General features: G+C 42.7%; 1 protein-coding gene across 4 annotated transcripts in view; it reads left to right on the forward strand.

Annotated features, from left to right (window-relative positions):
• The first annotated feature begins 664 nt into the window (after nucleotides 1-664).
• The window catches only part of LOC126260119 (FHF complex subunit HOOK interacting protein 2A-like), a 204,048-nt gene continuing 185,094 nt past the window's right edge, over nucleotides 665-19,618 (forward strand). For 2 of the 4 annotated variants that reach the window (XM_049957363.1, XM_049957366.1), the window contains exon 1: nucleotides 1,253-1,391. In XM_049957363.1, the coding sequence (XP_049813320.1) occupies nucleotides 1,293-1,391 (99 nt within the window). In that variant the 5' untranslated portion in view covers nucleotides 1,253-1,292. Of the gene's footprint in view, nucleotides 1,044-1,252; nucleotides 1,392-1,487; nucleotides 1,590-19,618 lie in introns of those variants that run through there. The other 2 variants (XM_049957364.1, XM_049957365.1) reach the window with 2 other exon arrangements.

Below are 19,618 nucleotides of genomic sequence, written 5' to 3' on the forward strand. Positions count from 1 at the left end.
TTTCCATTGATGGAGCAATATTGTCACCGAGCAAGGTGGCACAGTGGTAAGCACAGTGGACTCGCATTCGAGAGAATAATGGTCCCAACTCGCGTCCTGATTTCGGTTTTCCTTGATTTCCCTAAATCGCTCCAAGAAAATGTCGTGATCATTCCTTTGACAGGACACTGCAGATTTCCTTCGCCATTCTTGACACAATCCTAGCTTCTGCTCCGTCTCTGATGACCTCGATGTCAATGGGTCGTAAAATGTAAATGTCGTGTGACTAGGGCCTCCCGTCGGGTATACCGTTCGCCGGGTGCAAGTCTTTCGATTTCACGCCACTTCGGCGACTTGCACGTCGATGGGGATGAAACGATGATGATTAGAACAACACAACACCCAGTCCCTGAGCAGAGAAAATCTCCGACCCAACCGGGAATCGAATACGAGCCCTTAGGATTGACATTCTGTCGCGCTGACCACTCAGCTACCGACTCAATCGGTCGTGAAACCCAATCTTTCTTCCATCCTCCTGTAGTAATGTTTACAGCAGCAGACTGACCTGTCACGCCTACCACTTCGAGACTACAATTATCCCTATCGATTGTTGAATAATGAAACTTTGGTAGTTTAATGAGGATCATAATTAGCTGTTAATTTGGAAAACCTGAACAAATTCTCATTAGGGAGCGTGGACAGTGCTAGAAATGTTGCTACCGAAAATCCGTACGTAACAAAGATTGCACAACACCGAAGTTTGCAGAGAGCCACCTTACCACGTATGACATTTGTAAACACTTTTTGTATGTATCGCGCACGCGCAGTGTTCAAACGTGTGAGATGTGTTACGCTGTGTAGGCCTTAGGTTTAGTCGAAGTAGATGTGATATTTGACATGAAAGAAATGTTATTGTCGGATTTTTTCTGTTGTGATCGATGGTAGTACGCTTTTGAGTTAGTTGTGAAATCGGAAAAGCCATGAAGTGATGAGCATGCCTATACCTATTTGTTGCAACAATGTTTAAAAGATTGTCAGCAGCTGTTCATAATGCAGTGGAAAGCGTAAGTACCCATACTCGTTTCGTCTTTTGTGCACCGCTAAATCACATGTGTACTGCAGCTACTACCATAAACTTTGTGCGTGCATGCAGTGCAGGCTGTTCAAAAGAGGCTGCTTATACATCTGAATGAAACCACGAAATGCATGGAAGAGACTACGTTCACAATATTGGCGCGTCCCCATTCGCTGTTTTGAAATTACCTGACGCAGACAAGTTGTATAACAACAACTTACGACAAGGGTACCGCTAAATGATTACGAAGGACTCACTCACTGTATCGCGTTCCGTAAATGACGTCATGAAGGAGAGCCTTGAGAGACATGGAAGGAGTGAAGTTATACATCAACAGGTAGAATCAGCCGCTACAGGCAGCTGTTGCGAATATAACAATAATTACTTAGTTCCCCACCCCTTTCCTTTTGCAGTTTTCACAGTTTGTTTTACCATTGCTGCTGATCTACTCCATTGATGTGACAATAGGTAAAACAACACAGTGTAGCGAAATAAGAGTTGCTGCTGTTTTCATTGGCAATGAAGTGCAGCTCAGGTAGACATTGTTCTATCACCAGAGAAGTATTCTTCAATACAGTACAAAGTTTGCTCTTTTAATATACACAAAATTTTAGTTATAAATTGATCCAGTGAAATCCTTAGGTGGAGTGTTACATAATTTGAGCACCATTATTGGGAAGCTGTTCTGCATCTTAGTAAATCGAAATGTTGTCCTGTCTATACTGTATTTATAGCGATCCTGTCTATACTGTCTTTTTAGCAAGTACTGTGTTGAACTTTCTCTTTCTACAGGTCTCAGGATTTATCTTGTGTGGACAGGGAACTGCAAATACATTAACAGTAAACAGCCTGCAGAATTGTCCCACAGTAACAGGCCATAGTTGTGCAGCTGTGGAATGTTGCATAGTAGGCCTATACTGTTAGTGGGTACTGTTATGGTATAATACTTTTTAGTTTCCTCAAGAGGTGTACAACCAGTGCGAGTTTGGAACATTCATGTTCAGTGTGGTGTTGCCAGGTTAACATGGTATCAATTATAAAGCCCAGAAGCTTAACAGCTGCTTTGTCACCCAGTATCCCAGCATCACTGAGGCTGCATATCATATTCTTGTTTTCTGTCTTCTTTAATTTTCATCTTGTTTGTGATTAACCAGATCTTGGTTTCACTGAATAGGACTTCTGCTTGTTGAATAACCTGAAATACATTCTCTCCTTTTGAGAATAAAGTTGCATCATCTGCAAACTGCAAGGAGTGCCCATTGGAGCCTATGTTACCAAAAATAATAACAACAAGCCCCTATTACATATCCCTGTTACCCTGCATTTTAACTTAATTTCACCTACATGTGCCCTTTGCACTGATACAGACGTCATATGTTATTTGGATAGGATTCAAGAGTTTGTGGTACAGCTCCCCCAATACCATATGATTTTAGTTTGCTGTGCAGGGCCTTATGTGGGATACAGTTAAATGCCTTACTAAGGTCACAGAGTACCAGTGCTATAGAGTCTCTATCTTCAAAACCATGACATATTTGTAACTAAGTGAAGTACTTAGTGCTGTTGTAGTTGACTTGCCATTCCCAAAGCCGTGCTGTGTGTCATAAAAGGGGTTATTTCCTTCAAAACAACTTAATACCTGATTTTTCGTTATGGAGTCAAATCACCTTAACAGGATCCAATGTTATAGATGTAGGCCTATAGCTTGACACTTCATGTTGATTACAGTTTTTGTAAACTGATGTGTGCATGCTGCTTTCAGGAAGTTGGGAAAAGCCCTGTTATGGAAGCATCTATTTATTATCACTGATAATGGTTGAGCAATTTTGCACATTATAGTTTTTATTATGGTACAGGGCATGCCATTAATAACAGGGCTCTGTGAGTGTTTGTAGTATTTTACTATTTTAATTGTGTCTTTTGGAAACACACTTTCACATAACCACACTGCATTTATTTCCAAATTTCACAGGAACTGCAGGATCTGCTCCAAAGTCAGTAGTTCTTCACCTAATGTGCTTCCCACTATATTTATAAAATACTCATTAAAATTAACTGGACTGCAAGAGGTGGGTTTTTTCCTGTGTTCAGTAACCAGATCCCATACTGACTTGTAAGGATTGTGAGCTTCTTCAATAAATGTGCCATTGCTTTCCTTTTTTGCTGTGTCTACTTCTTTTCTGTACAACATTTTGGCCCATAAATAATTGTGGTATACTCTTCCTTAATGCCAATGTCTTCAGTGACTTGGACTTTGTCATTTAAAGGTTTATGATGCATTGTGTTTTAGCTAACCTTGAAGTATATCAGCTCTTTACTTTGACAGTTTTCTGTTTGTATTTTTATTTGGCAGTTTAATATCTCTTGGGTTTTAGTGGAAATTTTTCATCAAATTTGGTATGAAGAGTCTGGAACATGGAAATGAATGGATCATTTGGTGCCAATTCTTCATAATTTGATGCTAATTTGTAAAAGGCACTGTAGTTTTGAAATCGTCTAACTTTTTCTTTGTAATAACCTTACTTCTTAAGACATAATTTGAATGCCATCTGGAAATTTGTTAGGTACTTCCCAAGTTTGTCCGTAGCTTTATGATCACTGCACTGTGATCAAGAAGCAGAGGGTCAACCACATTTACCTTGTAGTCCCAACTACTTAGGTCTGTGACAGCTGTATAAAGATATACATCTGCTCTTGTTAGTAGATAACTTGCCAGAAATAATACATAGCTGTTTAATAATTTCATAAAAGCTGTCTTTGTCACTACCTTCCCCAGTATGGATGTTGAATGGAAGCCTCCAAAGCAGCCAGTTCTAGGCCCAGGTCCACACAGAAGTTATTTGTGTCAATTTTCTTGTCACTGAGCTTAGTATTTGCATGTATACACACACCACTATGCATAGAAGTTTCTCTACACTATTTTGTTTCATTTATTTATTTCATTTGTGTTCTGTAGACCCATTAGTGATAAATCGCTTGGGTGTAGAACATGTCATTTACATAGATTTGAGACATTTGTTTATAATAATAGGTTGTACAATGAATAATATATTAAATAGAAAAAATGTTTACAAGGATTGTTTTTTTGTAAAAAGTTACAAATTACATTGAACAGACTTACAATAGATCAAAATCCATTCATATATTCTCATACATAAATTTGTCCAGTGAGTAAATGGTTTTACTTAGAAGATACTGTTTAAGTTGATCTTTAAAAGTAGATGGATCAGTATCTGACATTTTTATTGCCTGAGGGAGAGCATTAAATATTTTTATGCAAGAGTAGTGTACTCCTTTTTGCACCATACTTAGATTCTTTTGTTCAAGAAGTAGATCATTTTTTACCCTAGTGTCATAGTTATGATACATGCTGTTCATTTCAAAAAGGGAATGGTTTTTACTCAAGAAACACATGAGAGAGAAAATGTACTGAGATACTGTTGTGAGTATTCTCAGTTCTTGGAAGAGTTTCCTGCAGGAATGTCTGTAATTGACACCGCACAGAATCATGACGACTCTCTTCTGGGCTATGAGGATTTTGTTTGCCTTTGACTGGTTTCCCCAGAATATAATTCCATAGGCCATCAGGGCATGAAAATTACCAAAATAGGCAGCTTTCAAAGTATATGTCACTGAAGGAAGCAGTCGCATGAATAGCGTAAATTGCTGAGCTTAGTTTTTTTTTTATATAGGTAAGGAATGTGTAAGGACCAATTTAGTTAGATTGCTATTAACAAGTACACCCAGGAACTTTGTTCACTCCACTCTTGCTAAATTCCCATCATTGTATTTAACATTAATCTCACCTTGGATATTTTGACTTGTATGGAATCGAATCAATTGAGTTTTTTCAAAATTTAGTGATAATCCATTAGAGGTAAACCAGTTAAAAGTCTCCTGAAAAATTGCGTTTACAGTGATCTCAAAATTAGTATTTGTTCAATTGTCTACCAGAATTGTTGTGTCATTGGCAAACAAAGTAAATTTCATCTTAGCCCTTGTACACATTGGAAGGTCATTTATGAAAATAAGGAAAAGTAGAGGACCCAGAGTAGAGCCCTGTGGGACTCCACATTTTATTGTGCCCCAAGAAGAGGACACTGGTTCCCCATTAGTGTTGTTTACCATTACTTTCTATTTCTGGTCCTTTAAATAGGAGGCAAGCCACATCCCTGCTTCTCCAGTTAACCCATAAAATTCTGCTTTTCTCAGAAAAATCTCATGGTTCACGCAATCGAACGCCTTAGAAAGGTCACAAAAAATTCCAGTTGGAGACATTTTATTATTGATTGATTCAAGAATTGCATTGGTGAAAGAATATATTGCATCTTCTGTTGAGATGTTTTTCTGGAAACCGAATTGACTTTTATTGCGAATATTGTATTTACTAAGATGTTCAAGAATCCTTCTATGTACAAGTTTCTCGAGAATCTTGGAGAAAAAAGTTAAGAGTGAAATAAGACGATAATTGGTTACTTCGTTCTGTCACCTTTCTTGTACAATGGTTTCACCACTGCATATTTAAGTCTATCAGAGACAATTCTAGTCTCGGTGATTCATTAAAGATGTGGCACAGGACTTCACAAATGAAAATGTGTGTGTGTTTCAACACTTTGATGGAAATACCATCAATACCAGTTGAGTTTTTGTTTTTCATGGTCCTTATCATCTTCTTAATTTTCTCAACAGTGACAGGAGGCATGCTAATCTGGGGTGTTGCACTAAGTCCACTTCTTTGTAAAAGATTCAGAGCCTCATTTATAGAACCATTACACCCTATTTTACCTGCTGCAGTCAAAAAATGCTTATTGAAAATTTTTGCAACATTTTCACCTTTATCAATGATATTCCCATTATGTCTAACTTCAATATTTTATGCATCGTTTGAGTAACCCCAGATGGTTTTTATTTTGTTGCCAGAATTATCTATTTCTGATTTGATGAACATACTTTTTGCCTTTATCAGAGCTTCATTTAAGATCTTGCAGTATCTTTTATAATGAGCTCTTATATCATGATCATTTGTATTTCTGAGAGAAACATAAAGCAGTCTTTTAGTCCTACATGATGTTTTTATTCCTTTTGTGAGCCACTGTTTGCTGGTATGGCTCAGGTACTTGTTCTTTGCAGTTCTTAGAGGGAAGATAGCTTCAAAGTGGCACATAAATTCCTTTATAAATAGGTTAAATTTGTCATTGACTTTGAGTGCTCCATGCATTCACCACTTTCAGATATCCAGTATGCCGTCTTAGTATTGTGTTTCTGTTTGTGCTATACAGTGTCCACATATGTATGTAATACATCAGATATCACTTGCTCAGCAAACTGAGATAATGTATGAAGTTTTGCCATATGGTACTGCACATTTGCAGTAGCTGTAAAGGTAGTTTGCATTTTTACCAGTGGTGACATTTCATTTTCTACTGGCATACTCTTGGACTTAAGAGTTTCTCTCACTGGAGCAAAGGACATTCTTTGGAATAAAAAAACGTCTTATCACTTTGTTATTGGGCCATGTATTGTTGTCCATTATTTATCTTTTAAGACAAAGTGAACACCACTTTTGAAGCTACTATTTAATCCCTTCATTTCCAATTTTTCAACTGTAATATTGTTGTGACTTGGAAAAGTGTTCTACAAGAAGTCGGTTACATTGCCAGATGTGTTACCATCTCTCAGTTTGCTAATGTGGAACCAGGCCATTTTTTCGTTATACAGCATTTCATTTTCATCACCACCACATACAACGACTTCATTTCTGTTTTTAGTACTGATATTTTCAAACATTTGCATTGTAGGCTTCAAAGTAGGCCTATATTTTCACCAGCTTCTCCATTTTGTAACACAGTCTTGGATGACAGTTGTATTTCCCTTTGCTGTGTCTGCAGTGGTTATGGCCAGTCCGTTTTTTCACTGCAGTTGAATTTCTATGCCCCCCCCCCCCTTCTTGTTGTTCACTTGATGCCAGTCTGTATTTTCATCATCTGTACAGTTTATGTCCAGCTACTAGTTAATGCCTATGTATTGTGTGTTTACAACAATGGATCTTGTTTCACTGATGCACTCGTTGGTTACACTTCAGCTGGTTGCCACTACAGCTGTATTTGGATCTTCGTGACCTGATGGTTTTGCAGGATTTTTACTACTTTTCTGATTAGTAATAGTGGTAATTGCTGCTTCTGTGATGTCCTTCAGTCTTGCATATGGATTTTGCCTCAGATTAGCGAAGTTTACCGGTTTAGTTTCGATCATAATACATGCACACTATTTTCGACATACTTTACACATTGTGTTTCCGCGTTACTTGAAGATTAAATGGCATTGGTTTTGTGTACTGCCTGATATTGATATATAAAAACTTCCCCACTAACAGTGGATAGGGAAATTGTTTTTCCTTCTAGTATCGTTGTGAATTGCACAGTGCATTGTAGAATCACCCATGTTGCTAACCACATTCTGCATTTCTGTAGAAAACACTTTTTGACGTATGTTGTGCTGCCCTACAAGATTGTACTATTGGACAATTTTGAGTGAAATCATTTAGAAGTCTCAAAACTCAGGTTATCACATTGAGAGAGATTTCCAGTGTGTAGCTAGCAGAAGTGAACATTTTGGTTTAAACTTATCCATGCACTGGTGCTACTTTGGCTTAATATCAATCTGGATGACTAAGAACGCCACATATGGCATATCATCAAATATGTGCCCAGTAACATCAACTTTTCATACATGTAAGTCTTTTTGATTTATCTGTAAGTAAGTATTTTTGATTTGTTTGTAATTGCTTAACTTGAGCCTTTGTTGGATTAAAGGTTAAACAGTTATGAGCCTGTTGTGTTACTGTACTGGATGTGTCTGGTAGAGATAGGTTTGTGCCTTTTGTCAGTATATTTGTGTCTTCAGTGCACATCACCGTTTTTAAAAATTCGTTTGATGTCCCCTGCAAATCATTTCTATAGGTCAAAATCGGAAGTGGACCAAGCAGCATATGTGGTCATTCCCATGTCTGTACTACATCTACATATCTCTGTTTTATCATGTGTCAATGGGATTCTTTGTTTTCTGTTGTTAAAATAAGACTCCAGCAATACAAATGGAACAATTTTAGTTGCATGCTACTTTACAACCTTGTCAAGATCACATAAAAAGCCAATTGGTAATTTGTCTTGTTCAGGTCTACAACAGAAAAAAATATCGTGAGATCATATTAGGCAAATTGTTTTTTGAGTAGAGAAGCCCTTATGCAAACCAAAGTCAGTGGTTTAAATTGCTATTGTCAGAGAGAGAAATCTGGAAAGGGGGAGACGGGTGTACAATTAGTGTTATTTGCTGATACCCACTTTCAAAAATGGGTGTTACTATTGCATAAAATTCCTACATATTTAGCTGAGGTCACTGATGCATGCCTACATGGTGAGCTCTGTGTGGAGGTGGTCATTTTGAATCCTGGTGTTAGGAGAAATTTTCATTGCTGGTGTTTGACTGACAAGGGCAGGAGATATGATGGTGTACAGTTCCTGATCATTGGACTTCGGGCCATTGTCCTGGATTAAATTCCCAATACCTCCATAGTCTCATAGAGTGAGAACATGTGGTACTGTTAATTGTGATCGATCTGTCAGACTGAGGCATAAGCATGGGGACCCATTTGTGCTGTTCAGGAGGATTAGGCTATGTGCCAGCACTGGTTTTTACCCCGCAGGTCATTCCATGTCAAATCATCTAGAAATTTCCCCCCTGCGGGTTCGGGGGTTAGAATAGGCCCGCGGTATTCCTGCCTGTCGTAAGAGGCGACTAAAAGGAGTCTCAAATGTTTCGGCCTTATGTGATGGTCCCCTCTTGTGTTTGACCTCCATCTTTCTAAATTATTCCAAAGAGCGAGCCAATTGGGGAAGGGCGCCTTACATGGTGCACTGTATTCGTCGTGCATTGAGACCTTTAGCCGGCTTTTTCGTCGTTGCAATGGTGTCGCGCTCGTTTTCCATCTCTTGGGTGAGGATACGTCCCTGGGTGCGATTACCACGCTGCACTCTGCAGTGTTGCTTTTAACTGCGACGACGACCTTGGACATTTTTGCACCTAAGATCCAGCACGGTAGCCAGTCCGTTGTGGTGGGGCCGCCATGTACCCTGTTGGTTGTAGCCCCCTGACAACACAGGGATCGCTCTACTGATGCCTGTGCCGTTAACTCCCCACGTATGCCAAGGAGTAGATGCCCATCTCCCTGGGGCATCAGGACTCCCGGCAATGGCCATCCTGCCAGGTGGCTATTGCTGCGGCTGGGTGGCGCCCGTGGGGAGGGCCCTTGGTTGGAGTAGGTGGCATCAGGGCGGATGACCCGCAATGAAGCGTGGTACATCATCTCTCGCTGGCAGCCAGCCACCATCAGTCTCTAAGCGTTCGAGGACTCATTTTAAAGCTAACGTTTATGACCCCAAATCGTTCCCATCCCTGGCCACACCATGGGAGGAACTTAAGGCAATGAATGACAGTGACGTGTATTCGCCCATGTATCTCGTCTGTACCAGAGCTGATGGTGACTCGTTTCTATCCGTGAAGCCTCAGTTCTTTGTAGAGCATTTAGAGGACAAGTTTGGGGAGGTGGAGGGCTTGTCCAAAATGCGCTCTGGGTCAGTTTTGATAAAAACGGCATCCTCTGCCCAGTCACGCAAGTTACTTGCTTGTGACAAGTTGGGGGATGTTAACGTTACCATCACCCCACATAAGAGTTGAAATATGGTCCAGGGTATTATTTTCCATCGGGACCTACTTTTGCAGTCTGATGACGAGCTGCACGCCAATTTAGAGCGCCGAGGTGTACATTTCGTCCGGCGCGTTCATCGGGGTCCGAGGGACAATCAGGTAGCTATCGGTGCCTTCATCTTGGCCTTCGAAGGTGATACATTACCAGAGAAGGTCAAGGTGATGGTCTACCGATGTGATGTCAAACCCTATATCCCTCCCCCGATGCGGTGCTTTAAGTGCTGGAAGTTCGGTCACATGTCCTCTCGCTGTACTTCTAGCCTCACATGTCCAGATTGTGGACGCCCATCTCATCCCGATACTCCATGTGCTCCGCCTCCCGTCTGTGTCAACTGTGGAGAGCCTCATTCCCCTTGCTCGCCGGACTGCAGTATCTTACAGAAAGAACGCAAAATCATGGAATATAAGACCCTGGGCCGACTGACCTACACTGAGGCTAAGCAGAAATTTGAACGGCTCCATCCTGTGCGCATGATGTCATCTTATGCCTCCACTGTCACTCCTGCTCCAGCTCCTTCAGCTGCAAGATATACAGTCAGCGCTCAGAGTCAGAGGACCTCACCTGCCCCCTTGACGATGGGGGCCCCTTCTCTCGCTGTTAAGCTGGAGAAGCGTAAGTCTTCTCTCGCTTGGAAGGGATCCCTTGGGTCACTCCCTTCCCAGGTTCCTACCAGCGGCACAGCAGACACCAACCAGTGGCTGAAGAAGCCACAGGTCGCTGGTCGACGGGCTTCGCGATCCTCTTAGGTCCCGGAGACTGACTCCAATAAGCCCTCTCAACAACGGCAACCAAAGGAACAGCGAGAGAAAACGACTTTGAAGACCTGTAAGACCAAGACACCTGCGGTGGCACCTACTGCACCGCTACCTAAAAGCTCTGCGTCTGAGGATGAGGTGGAGATCCTTGCGTCCGCTGAGGACCTCGATCTCGCCGGTCCCTCAGACGCAATGGATAGCACTTGCACGGGTGCTCCATCGGAGGCAGCAGGTGACCCAGCGGCGTAATCTGCCTTCCCATTCCCGTCACGCCTTTCTCCGCCATGGACAATACCATCCTCCAGTGGAACTGCAGCGGTTTCTTCCACCATCTAGCTGAGCTCCGACAACTTATCAGCCTTCACCCTTTCTTCTGCATTGCTCTTCAGGAAACTTGGTTTCCAGCAATGCAAACCCCCGCCCTTGGTGGCTATCGGGGTTATTATAAGAACCGGGCAGCATATGAAAGGGTGTCTGGTGGAATCTGCCTCTATGTCCTCCACACTCTGCACAGCGAGTCTGTCCCTCTCCAAACACCTTTAGATGCTGTCGCTGTTCGGGTGTGGACGCCACAGGCTGTTACCGTCTGCAGTCTTTACCTTCCACTGGATGGTGATGTCTCGCAGCATGTCCTGGCTGTGCTGATAGCCCAATTGCCGCCATCTTTCTTGCTATTGGGCGACTTCAACGCCCATAACCCTCTGTGGGGTGGGTCAGTGGCAACAGGTCGAGGCGCCACCGTTGAGCATTTACTGTCGCAGCTCGATCTCTCGATTTTAAATGATGGTGCCTTCACACACTTCAGTGTGGCGCATGGCACATACTCCGCCATTGACCTTTCGATCTGTAGCCCTAGCCTCTTACCGTCTGTCCAATGGAGTGTGCATGACGACCTGTGTGGTAGTGAGCACTTTCCGATATTTCTGTCACTACCACAGCGTCACTCTTCTGGGCGCCCTAGCAGATGGGCTATGAATAAGGCTGACTGGGGCTTGTTCTCCTCCACTGCCGCTATTGAGCCTCTCTCTAATGATGACATTGATGCGGTGGTTCAATCGGTCACCACCGGCATCGTTACTGCCGCCAAATCTGCCATTCCCCATTCCTCTGGGTCCCCTCGGTGGCGGACTGTGCCTTGGTGGTCGCCTGAGATCGCTGCAGCAATTAAAGATCGCCGGCGGGCACTACAGCGTCACAAGCGACATCCCTGCATTGAACACCTCATCACCTTCAAACGGCTGCGTGCGCGGGCCCGCCGCCTTATCCGCCAAAGCAAGCAGGAGTGCTGGGAGCGGTATGTGTCCACCATTGCCCTCCATGTCTCTCCATCGCAGGTCTGGGCCAAGATCCGACGCCTCTATGGCTATCGGACCCCTGTCAGCGTCCCTGCGCTCTCACTGAATGGAGCAGTTTGTACAGACTCCGGCGAAATTGCGAACAGCTTGGCAGAGCATTTTGCTCTTAGTTCCGCTTCTTCTAATTACCCACTGGCCTTCCGCTCCATTAAAGAGCGGATGGAACGTTGGAGCCTTTCGTTTCGCACCCACCACCCTGAATCTTACAATGCTCCATTTAGTGAGTGGGAATTTCGCAGTGCCCTAGCCGCTTGCCCTGATACCGCTCCTGGGCCAGATGGCATCCACTGTCAGATGCTGAAACACCTTTCAGTGGACTGCCAGCGGCGCCTCCTCGATCTTTACAACCGTCTTTGGGTCGAGGGGGAGTTTCCGTCGCAATGGTGGGTAAGCATTGTCATCCCCGTTTTGAAACCTGGAAAGAGCCCTCTGGAGGTGGACAGCTACCGTCCCATTAGCCTCACCAACGTTCTTTGCAAGTTGCTTGAACGGATGGTGAGCCGGCGCTTGAATTGGGTACTGGAGTCTCGGGGCCTTCTCGCTCCGTCTCAGAAGCACCTGGTCGCTGTCTTTTTCGACATGCGGAAGGCGTACGATACGACATGGCGTCATCACATCCTTTCTACACTTCATGGATGGGGTCTTCGGGGTCCTCTGCCGCTTTTTATCCGCAATTTTCTGTCGTATCGTACCTTCCGCGTGCAAGTCGCGGCCTCATATAGTTCCTCCCACGTCCAGGAGAACGGTGTGCCACAGGGTTCTGTTTTAAGTGTCTGCCTGTTTTTAATAGCCATTAACGGGCTCACTGCGGCTGTGGGCAATTCTGTCTCCGCTTCCCTGTATGCTGACGACTTCTGCCTTTACTATAGCTCTATTGGCATTGCAGCTGCTGAACGTCAGCTACAGGGCGCAATCCGCAAGGCGCAGTCTTGGGCTGTAGCGCGTGGTTTTCAGTTTTCGGCTGCCAAGACCCGCGTTATGCATTTCTGCCGGCGTCGAACGGTCCATCCTGCACCACGGCTTTATCTTGACGGCGAACTTCTTGCTGTGGTGGAGACCCACAGGTTTTTGGGTGTACTTTTTGATGCCCGGTTGACTTGGCTGCCTCATATTCGGCAGCTTAAACAGGCGTGTTGGCGGCATCTCAATGCTCTGCGATGCTTGAGCCACACCAGCTGGGGCGCCGACCAATCTACCTTGTTACGGCTCTACCAGGCATTAATCCAGTCCCGTCTGGATTATGGGAGCCTGGCTTATGGCTCCGCTTCCCCATCTGCGTTGCGGGTACTGGACCCAGTACTACACAGCGGGATACGACTTGCCACTGGTGCCTTCCACACCAGCCCTGTGGACAGCGTACTAGTGGAGGCAGGTGTCCCTCCCCTGCGGTTACGGCACCAACGTTTGCTGGCCGCTTATGCTGCCCATGTTTTTAGCTTGCCCGGGCATCCAAACTATCGTCTCCTGTTCCCGCAATCGGTCGTCCATCTGCCAGAACGTCGGCCCCGGTCTGGTTGTACGATCGCGGCCCGCGTCAAAGAGCTTCTCTCCGGGCTTAGGGTTTTCACTGTTCCACCTCCTTTCTGGGCCACTTTGCGTACTCCCCCATGGTGTTTTCCTCGCCCTTGCCTTCGGCTCAACTTGGCACTGGGCCAGAAGGACTCCGTCCCTCCAGAGGCCTTCCTCCGCCGCTTTTATTCCATCCTGGCCACGTATCAGGCCTCTGGCATTGTTTACACTGACGGTTCGATGGTTGCTGGTCGTGTCGGTTATGCGCTAACTCTAGGGGACCATTCCGAACAACGTTCCTTGCAGGATGGCTGCAGCGTTTACACTGCTGAGCTGGTTGCATCTTTCGTGCCCTAGAGTATATCCGCTCCTGCTCAGGTGAGTCCTTCGTTATCTGTAGCTATTCCCTGAGCGGTTTACGAGCTCTCGACCAGTGTTTCCCTCGTTCTCGTCTGGTGATGGCTATCCATGAGTCCCTGCATACTCTTGCCCGTTGCGGCCGCTCTGTGGTCTTTGTGTGGACCCTCGGTCATGTCGGTATCCCGGGCAATGAACGTGTTGACCGCCTGGCCAAACAGGCCACCAGTGAACCCACTCTAGACATTGGCCTTCCGGAGACTGATTTGAGGGCGGTCTTACGCCGCAAAGTTATCTTGCTCTGGGACGCTGAATGGCGCGATCTGACCACCCGTAACAAACTCCGTGCCGTCAAGGAGACGACGACTGTGTGGCACTCCTTGCGCGTCTCTCGCAAGGAGTCTGTCGTCCTATGCCGACTGCGCATTGGGCACACACGGATGACCGACGGCCACTTATTGCACCGTGAGGACCCACCTCTGTCGCTGCGGCTCCATTTTATCTGTGGTCCACATTTTCTTGGAGTGTTCGCTTTTAGCTGTGCTCAGGCAGACGTTCGCACTGCCTGACACGCTCCCTGCCCTTTTAACTGATGACCCTGCTATGGCTGGCTTAGTTTTCCGTTTTATTTGGGCAGGGGGTTTTTATCATTTAATCTGAGTGTTTCTGTTTTTTAGTGTTGATTCTGGCTTTTGGCCTCCGATTTTAAACTGAGTTTTTAATGTGTTCTCGGTGGTTGGCTTTTCCTTTTTTTTTCCTCTATGGTCGGCCAACCACCGTCACACTCTGTGTGATTTTAATTTGTTTTGTCTGATCTCTGTCGGCGTATTTCTTGTCCCGTGTCGTCTGACGTCTTTCCTGCTGTTAGTTTTTATTCTCTTTGGGTGGTTTTAATTTTTTGGACAAAGGGACCGATGACCGTTGCAGTCTGGTCCCTTTAATCCCACAAACCAACCAATCATCTAGAAATTTAAGAAAATGAAATATTACCCCCACAGAAAACTTTCAAATTTTGTGTGGTGAAAGTTTAGGAATCCCTGTGACAGATTCCAAAATTTGGTTAAATGATTGCTGTGCTATAATAAGAATAAATTAAGGAATTTTGTAACCATATTATTGAAAGCTTTATCTGTTATTGAGAACATAATGTAATAGTTCCTATAATTTTTGCAGTAGGTTATTGACCTTTATTTATTTTTTCCAAATGAGAGGATAGTGTTATGTTTGGAAGTGACACCATTAAGTTTAGAGACATTCATTTCTTTTGTCTTACATTGCTTGTTTTTATAAAGATGACATAAAATGATTGCCTACAAATTCATTTATTTTTCTCCAACTTTAGGATTTTGTTCAAACTTTTAGAAGGTGATTAAGAACTAATGTAGACACAATAGAAATGACAATTGTTTAAGAGAAATAAAAGACAATACTGAAAATGCTTTGATAAAAAACAGTTGACGGCAGTAAACCATTTGTGGGCACCATACAATGAAATCAATATTTCATTCACATCTTGATATTACTTACTCTGATTTGTACATAATGTTATTAACTGCTGAGTTAAAGATGTTTAACTGTCAAAACTTTCCAGTTTTACTTAAAACCTGTAATGTATATTCCAAAAGACAACAATTCCTAATTTTCAGTGGTTTCCATTGGTTTAGAGTAGTTTATTTAAATTGTATTATCATGAGTCAAGAAAGTACAAGTCTCTTATATAAACAAAGAAACATAAACAGTGATGTACATAAATAAAAATTTAAAAACAAATTAAACATAAACAGTGATGTAAATAAAACTTTCTATATTCTGAAAATATTGGAAATGTTTCACTGGGAGAAAATATCTACCAACAGCGTGCAGACACACACACACACACACACACACACACACACACACACACACACACACACACACACACACCATCATCATTAACAACAACAACAACAACAACAACAACAAATAATAATAATAATAATAATGCACCTCCACTATGAAGTTTAGGGGATTTTTTTATTGTTTTCAATTTAAAATATTTTTGCCTGCCTTTTATTCTCTTTGATATGGCAACATTCCTTTGTCATTTTAAGCATTCTTTGTCCTGTGAAAGTCATGAATGCTCACAATATCCCTATACATTAGTGAGTTTATGGAAAGATTTGAGCAGTATCGTAGGTATACATAATTTCAAATACTTCAAACCTTTCATTAACAGATGGAAAAAATTACTGGCATATTATTTTACTAAATTGAGACTATAATATTCCCGTTTTTCTAGATTAAATAATGGAGGGCTGCTCATCTAGAGAATTTTCTCATACAAGTTACAATGCAGATGAATGTGATCGTTCCCTGACAAGTATTTCTGACCTAACTGAAGAAGAGCAGGAGTTACTGTTATGGTGTAGTGGTGGTGTATCTTTGCCTTTACATCAAGTGTTCTAAACACAACGGAATATATTTAGTAAGAGTCTCACTACATAAAAAGAGATTCGTTGACACTTTGAGGTTCACAAAAATACAGTGACGTCTGATTTTCCTGAAGTGAAATTACAGCAAGCAAAGGAACTAAAAGAGAAAGGACTTTCTATCGTTCCTGGTGCAAAGTTATGCCAAACTTGTAGAACGAATGTTGCAGAATATAAGAAAGGGAATGAAGGAACTTGTTCAGAGGATATCAGTGAAACTAGAGATGTGACCATTCAGTCTCTAGGGAGGGGAGAAAAAAAAAGCTAGTCACAAGTTTAAAACATTTGGGACTGTCTTCAGCTAAATTGCATTTTGTTTCTCATCACAGGAGGGCTGCAATAGTCAAACCTAAACTGGAATCCTGTAACAGAGGCATTACAAAATAAGCTTCCACGTGTGCACGAGTTGAATTGGAAGAGAAATATATGAACATGAAAATTATGAGCTTGGATAGAAGGTAATTCATTTTGATAAATTAATGGAACAAATAAAAGAGAAAATGAAACATTGCAATAATCAAGAAAAAATTCAACTTTTGACTCTTGTGCTAGAGGCTTGGGCTTGATAAAAAGTATGTGAAATGTTGGTACATCAGGTACATACTGTTTTGAAACAAAAGGGAATTTTATCACTGCCTGAACAGAAAAGGGGAAAGACAGTACCACAGGAAACAACTGACAGAGTAAAAAAAATCTATTTGCTTGATGAACACTCTAGAATAATGGCAGGAAAGAAAGACAAAGTGAGCATCTTGAAAAATGCACATCAACAGTAATGACTGATTTTAAGTATTGGTACTCATTCTGTATCATTCATCAAACTTTTCAGTTGCCAATACGTGAAATTAATCTTAAAAAATGGTACCAAGATTGAATAGGAGTAATAATTTGCAACATTAATCACAGAACCTTTATCCTTCGTCTCTGTGACATACAGGGTGTTTCAAAAATGACCGGTATATTTGAAACGGCAATAAAAACTAAACGAGCAGCAATAGAAATACACCGTTTGTTGCAATATGCGTGGGACAACAGTACATTTTCAGGCGGACAAACTGTCGAAATTACAGTAGTTACAATTTTGAACAACAGATGGCGCTGCAAGTGATGTGAAAGATATAGAAGACAACGCAGTCTGTGGGTGCGCCATTCTGTACGTCGTCTTTCTGCTGTAAACGTGTGCTGTTCACAACGTGCATGTGTGCTGTAGACAACATGGTTTATTCCTTAGAACAGAGGATTTTTCTGGTGTTGGAATTCCACCGCCTAGAACACAGTGTTGTTGCAACAAGACGAAGTTTTCAACGGAGGTTTAATGTAACCAAAGGACCGAAAAGCGATACAATAAAGGATCTGTTTGAAAAATTTTTCAATGGACTGGGAACGTGACGGATGAATGTGCTGGAAAGGTAGGGCGACCGCGTACGGCAACCACAGAGGGCAACGCGCAGCTAGTGCAGCAGGTGATCCAACAGCGGCCTCGGGTTTCCGTTCGCCGCGTTGCAGCTGCGGTCCAAATGACGCCAACGTCCATGTATCGTCTCATGCGCCAGAGTTTACACCTCTATCCATACAAAATTCAAACGCGGCAACCCCTCAGCGCCGCTACCATTGCTGCACGAGAGACATTCGCTAATGATATAGTGCACAGGATTGATGACGGCGATACGCATGTGGGCAGCATTTGGTTTACTGACGAAGCTTATTTTTACCTGGACGGCTTCGTCAATAAACAGAACTGGCGCATATGGGGAACCGAAAAGCCCCATGTTGCAGTCCCATCGTCCCTGCATCCTCAAAAAGTACTGGTCTGGGCGCCAAGTCTTCCAAAGGAATCATTGGCCCATTTTTCAGATCCGAAACGATTACTGCATCACGCTATCTGGACATTCTTCGTGAATTTGTGGCGGTACAAACTGCCTTAGACGACACTGCGAACACCTCGTGGTTTATGCAAGATGGTGCCCGGCCACATCGCATGGCCGACGTCTTTAATTTCCTGAATGAATATTTCGATGATCGTGTGATTGCTTTGGGCTATCCGAAACATACAGGAGGTGGCGTGGATTGGCCTCCCTATTCGCCAGAGATGAACCCCTGTGACTTCTTTCTGTGGGGACACTTGAAAGACCAGGTGTACCGCCAGAATCCAGAAACAATTGAACAGCTGAAGCAGTACATCTCATCTGCATGTGAAGCCATTCCGCCAGACACGTTGTCAAAGGTTTTGGGTAATTTCATTCAGTGACTACGCCATATTATTGCTACGCATGGTGGATATGTGGAAAATATCGTACTATAGAGTTTCCCAGACCACAGCGCCATCTGTTGTTGAAAATTGTAACTACTGTAATTTCGAAAGTTTGTCTGCCTGAAAATGTACTGTTGTCCCAAGCATATTGCAACAAACGGTGTATTTCTATCGCTACTCGTTTAGTTTTTATTGCCGTTTCAAATATACTGGTCCTTTTTGAAACACCCTGTATGTCCTCCTACGTCCCTACTTCAGAGATACCTGCAAAATCATATGGAAGCTTTTGAGCCTGCTGAAAAAGTTCAATACAGCCAGTGGATTTCAACAGACAGGATGAATTTGGTTCTTCAAGTAAGCAAACTGTCAGAAATTTGTGAGTTGCTGGTACAGAAGATAGAGAAACTTGCAGCTCATCCCTTCATCACAAAATATCAGTGTAATTATTTTAAATGAGAAAAGAAACTCTTCAAGAAGGGTCTGTTTCAATGTTGATGGGTTTCAGTGAAAATTTCAGCTTTGTTGTGCAAGACAAAGCTCAAGGTTATTGCTGGAATGACAACAGTTGTCTCTTCACACAATTTGTGTGTACTATAAGGAACACCAAAGTTTGCAATCTAAAAGCCTTTGCATTGTTTCTGATGATTTAGAGCATGATGTGGACATGGTTCATCAAATGTAGAAGACTGTATTGCAGTTCTTGAAACAAGATCTTGAATTGCCTATAAGTGATACTGAATATTTCACAGATGGTTGTACTGCACAGTACAAACCTGCAAGAATTTTTTGAATACATGCAAGCATGAATGTTACTTCAGAATTAACTCCCCCCCCCCCTTTTTTTTACAGAAGCTGGTCTGTAAAGATTGTTTCATGGGCAAATACTTAGTGCTGCACACGTTTTTCAGTTTTGTCAAGAAAACCTGAAACAACATGAATCCACAGGGGCCTTCATCATCCTTTTATTGGTCTGAAAACAACACTTGTAATGTTCCATTCTCCCATATTTTATGTCAGGTAAAAATCAACACAATGACAAGACAACTATAAGTCAGGTCTCTCCCAAAATTGCTGGAAGCAAAATGGTCCTTATTTAAGGGTAAGT

Source organism: Schistocerca nitens, chromosome 5, assembly GCF_023898315.1.
Source record: "Schistocerca nitens isolate TAMUIC-IGC-003100 chromosome 5, iqSchNite1.1, whole genome shotgun sequence".
Classification (NCBI taxonomy): Eukaryota; Metazoa; Arthropoda; class Insecta; order Orthoptera; family Acrididae; genus Schistocerca; species Schistocerca nitens.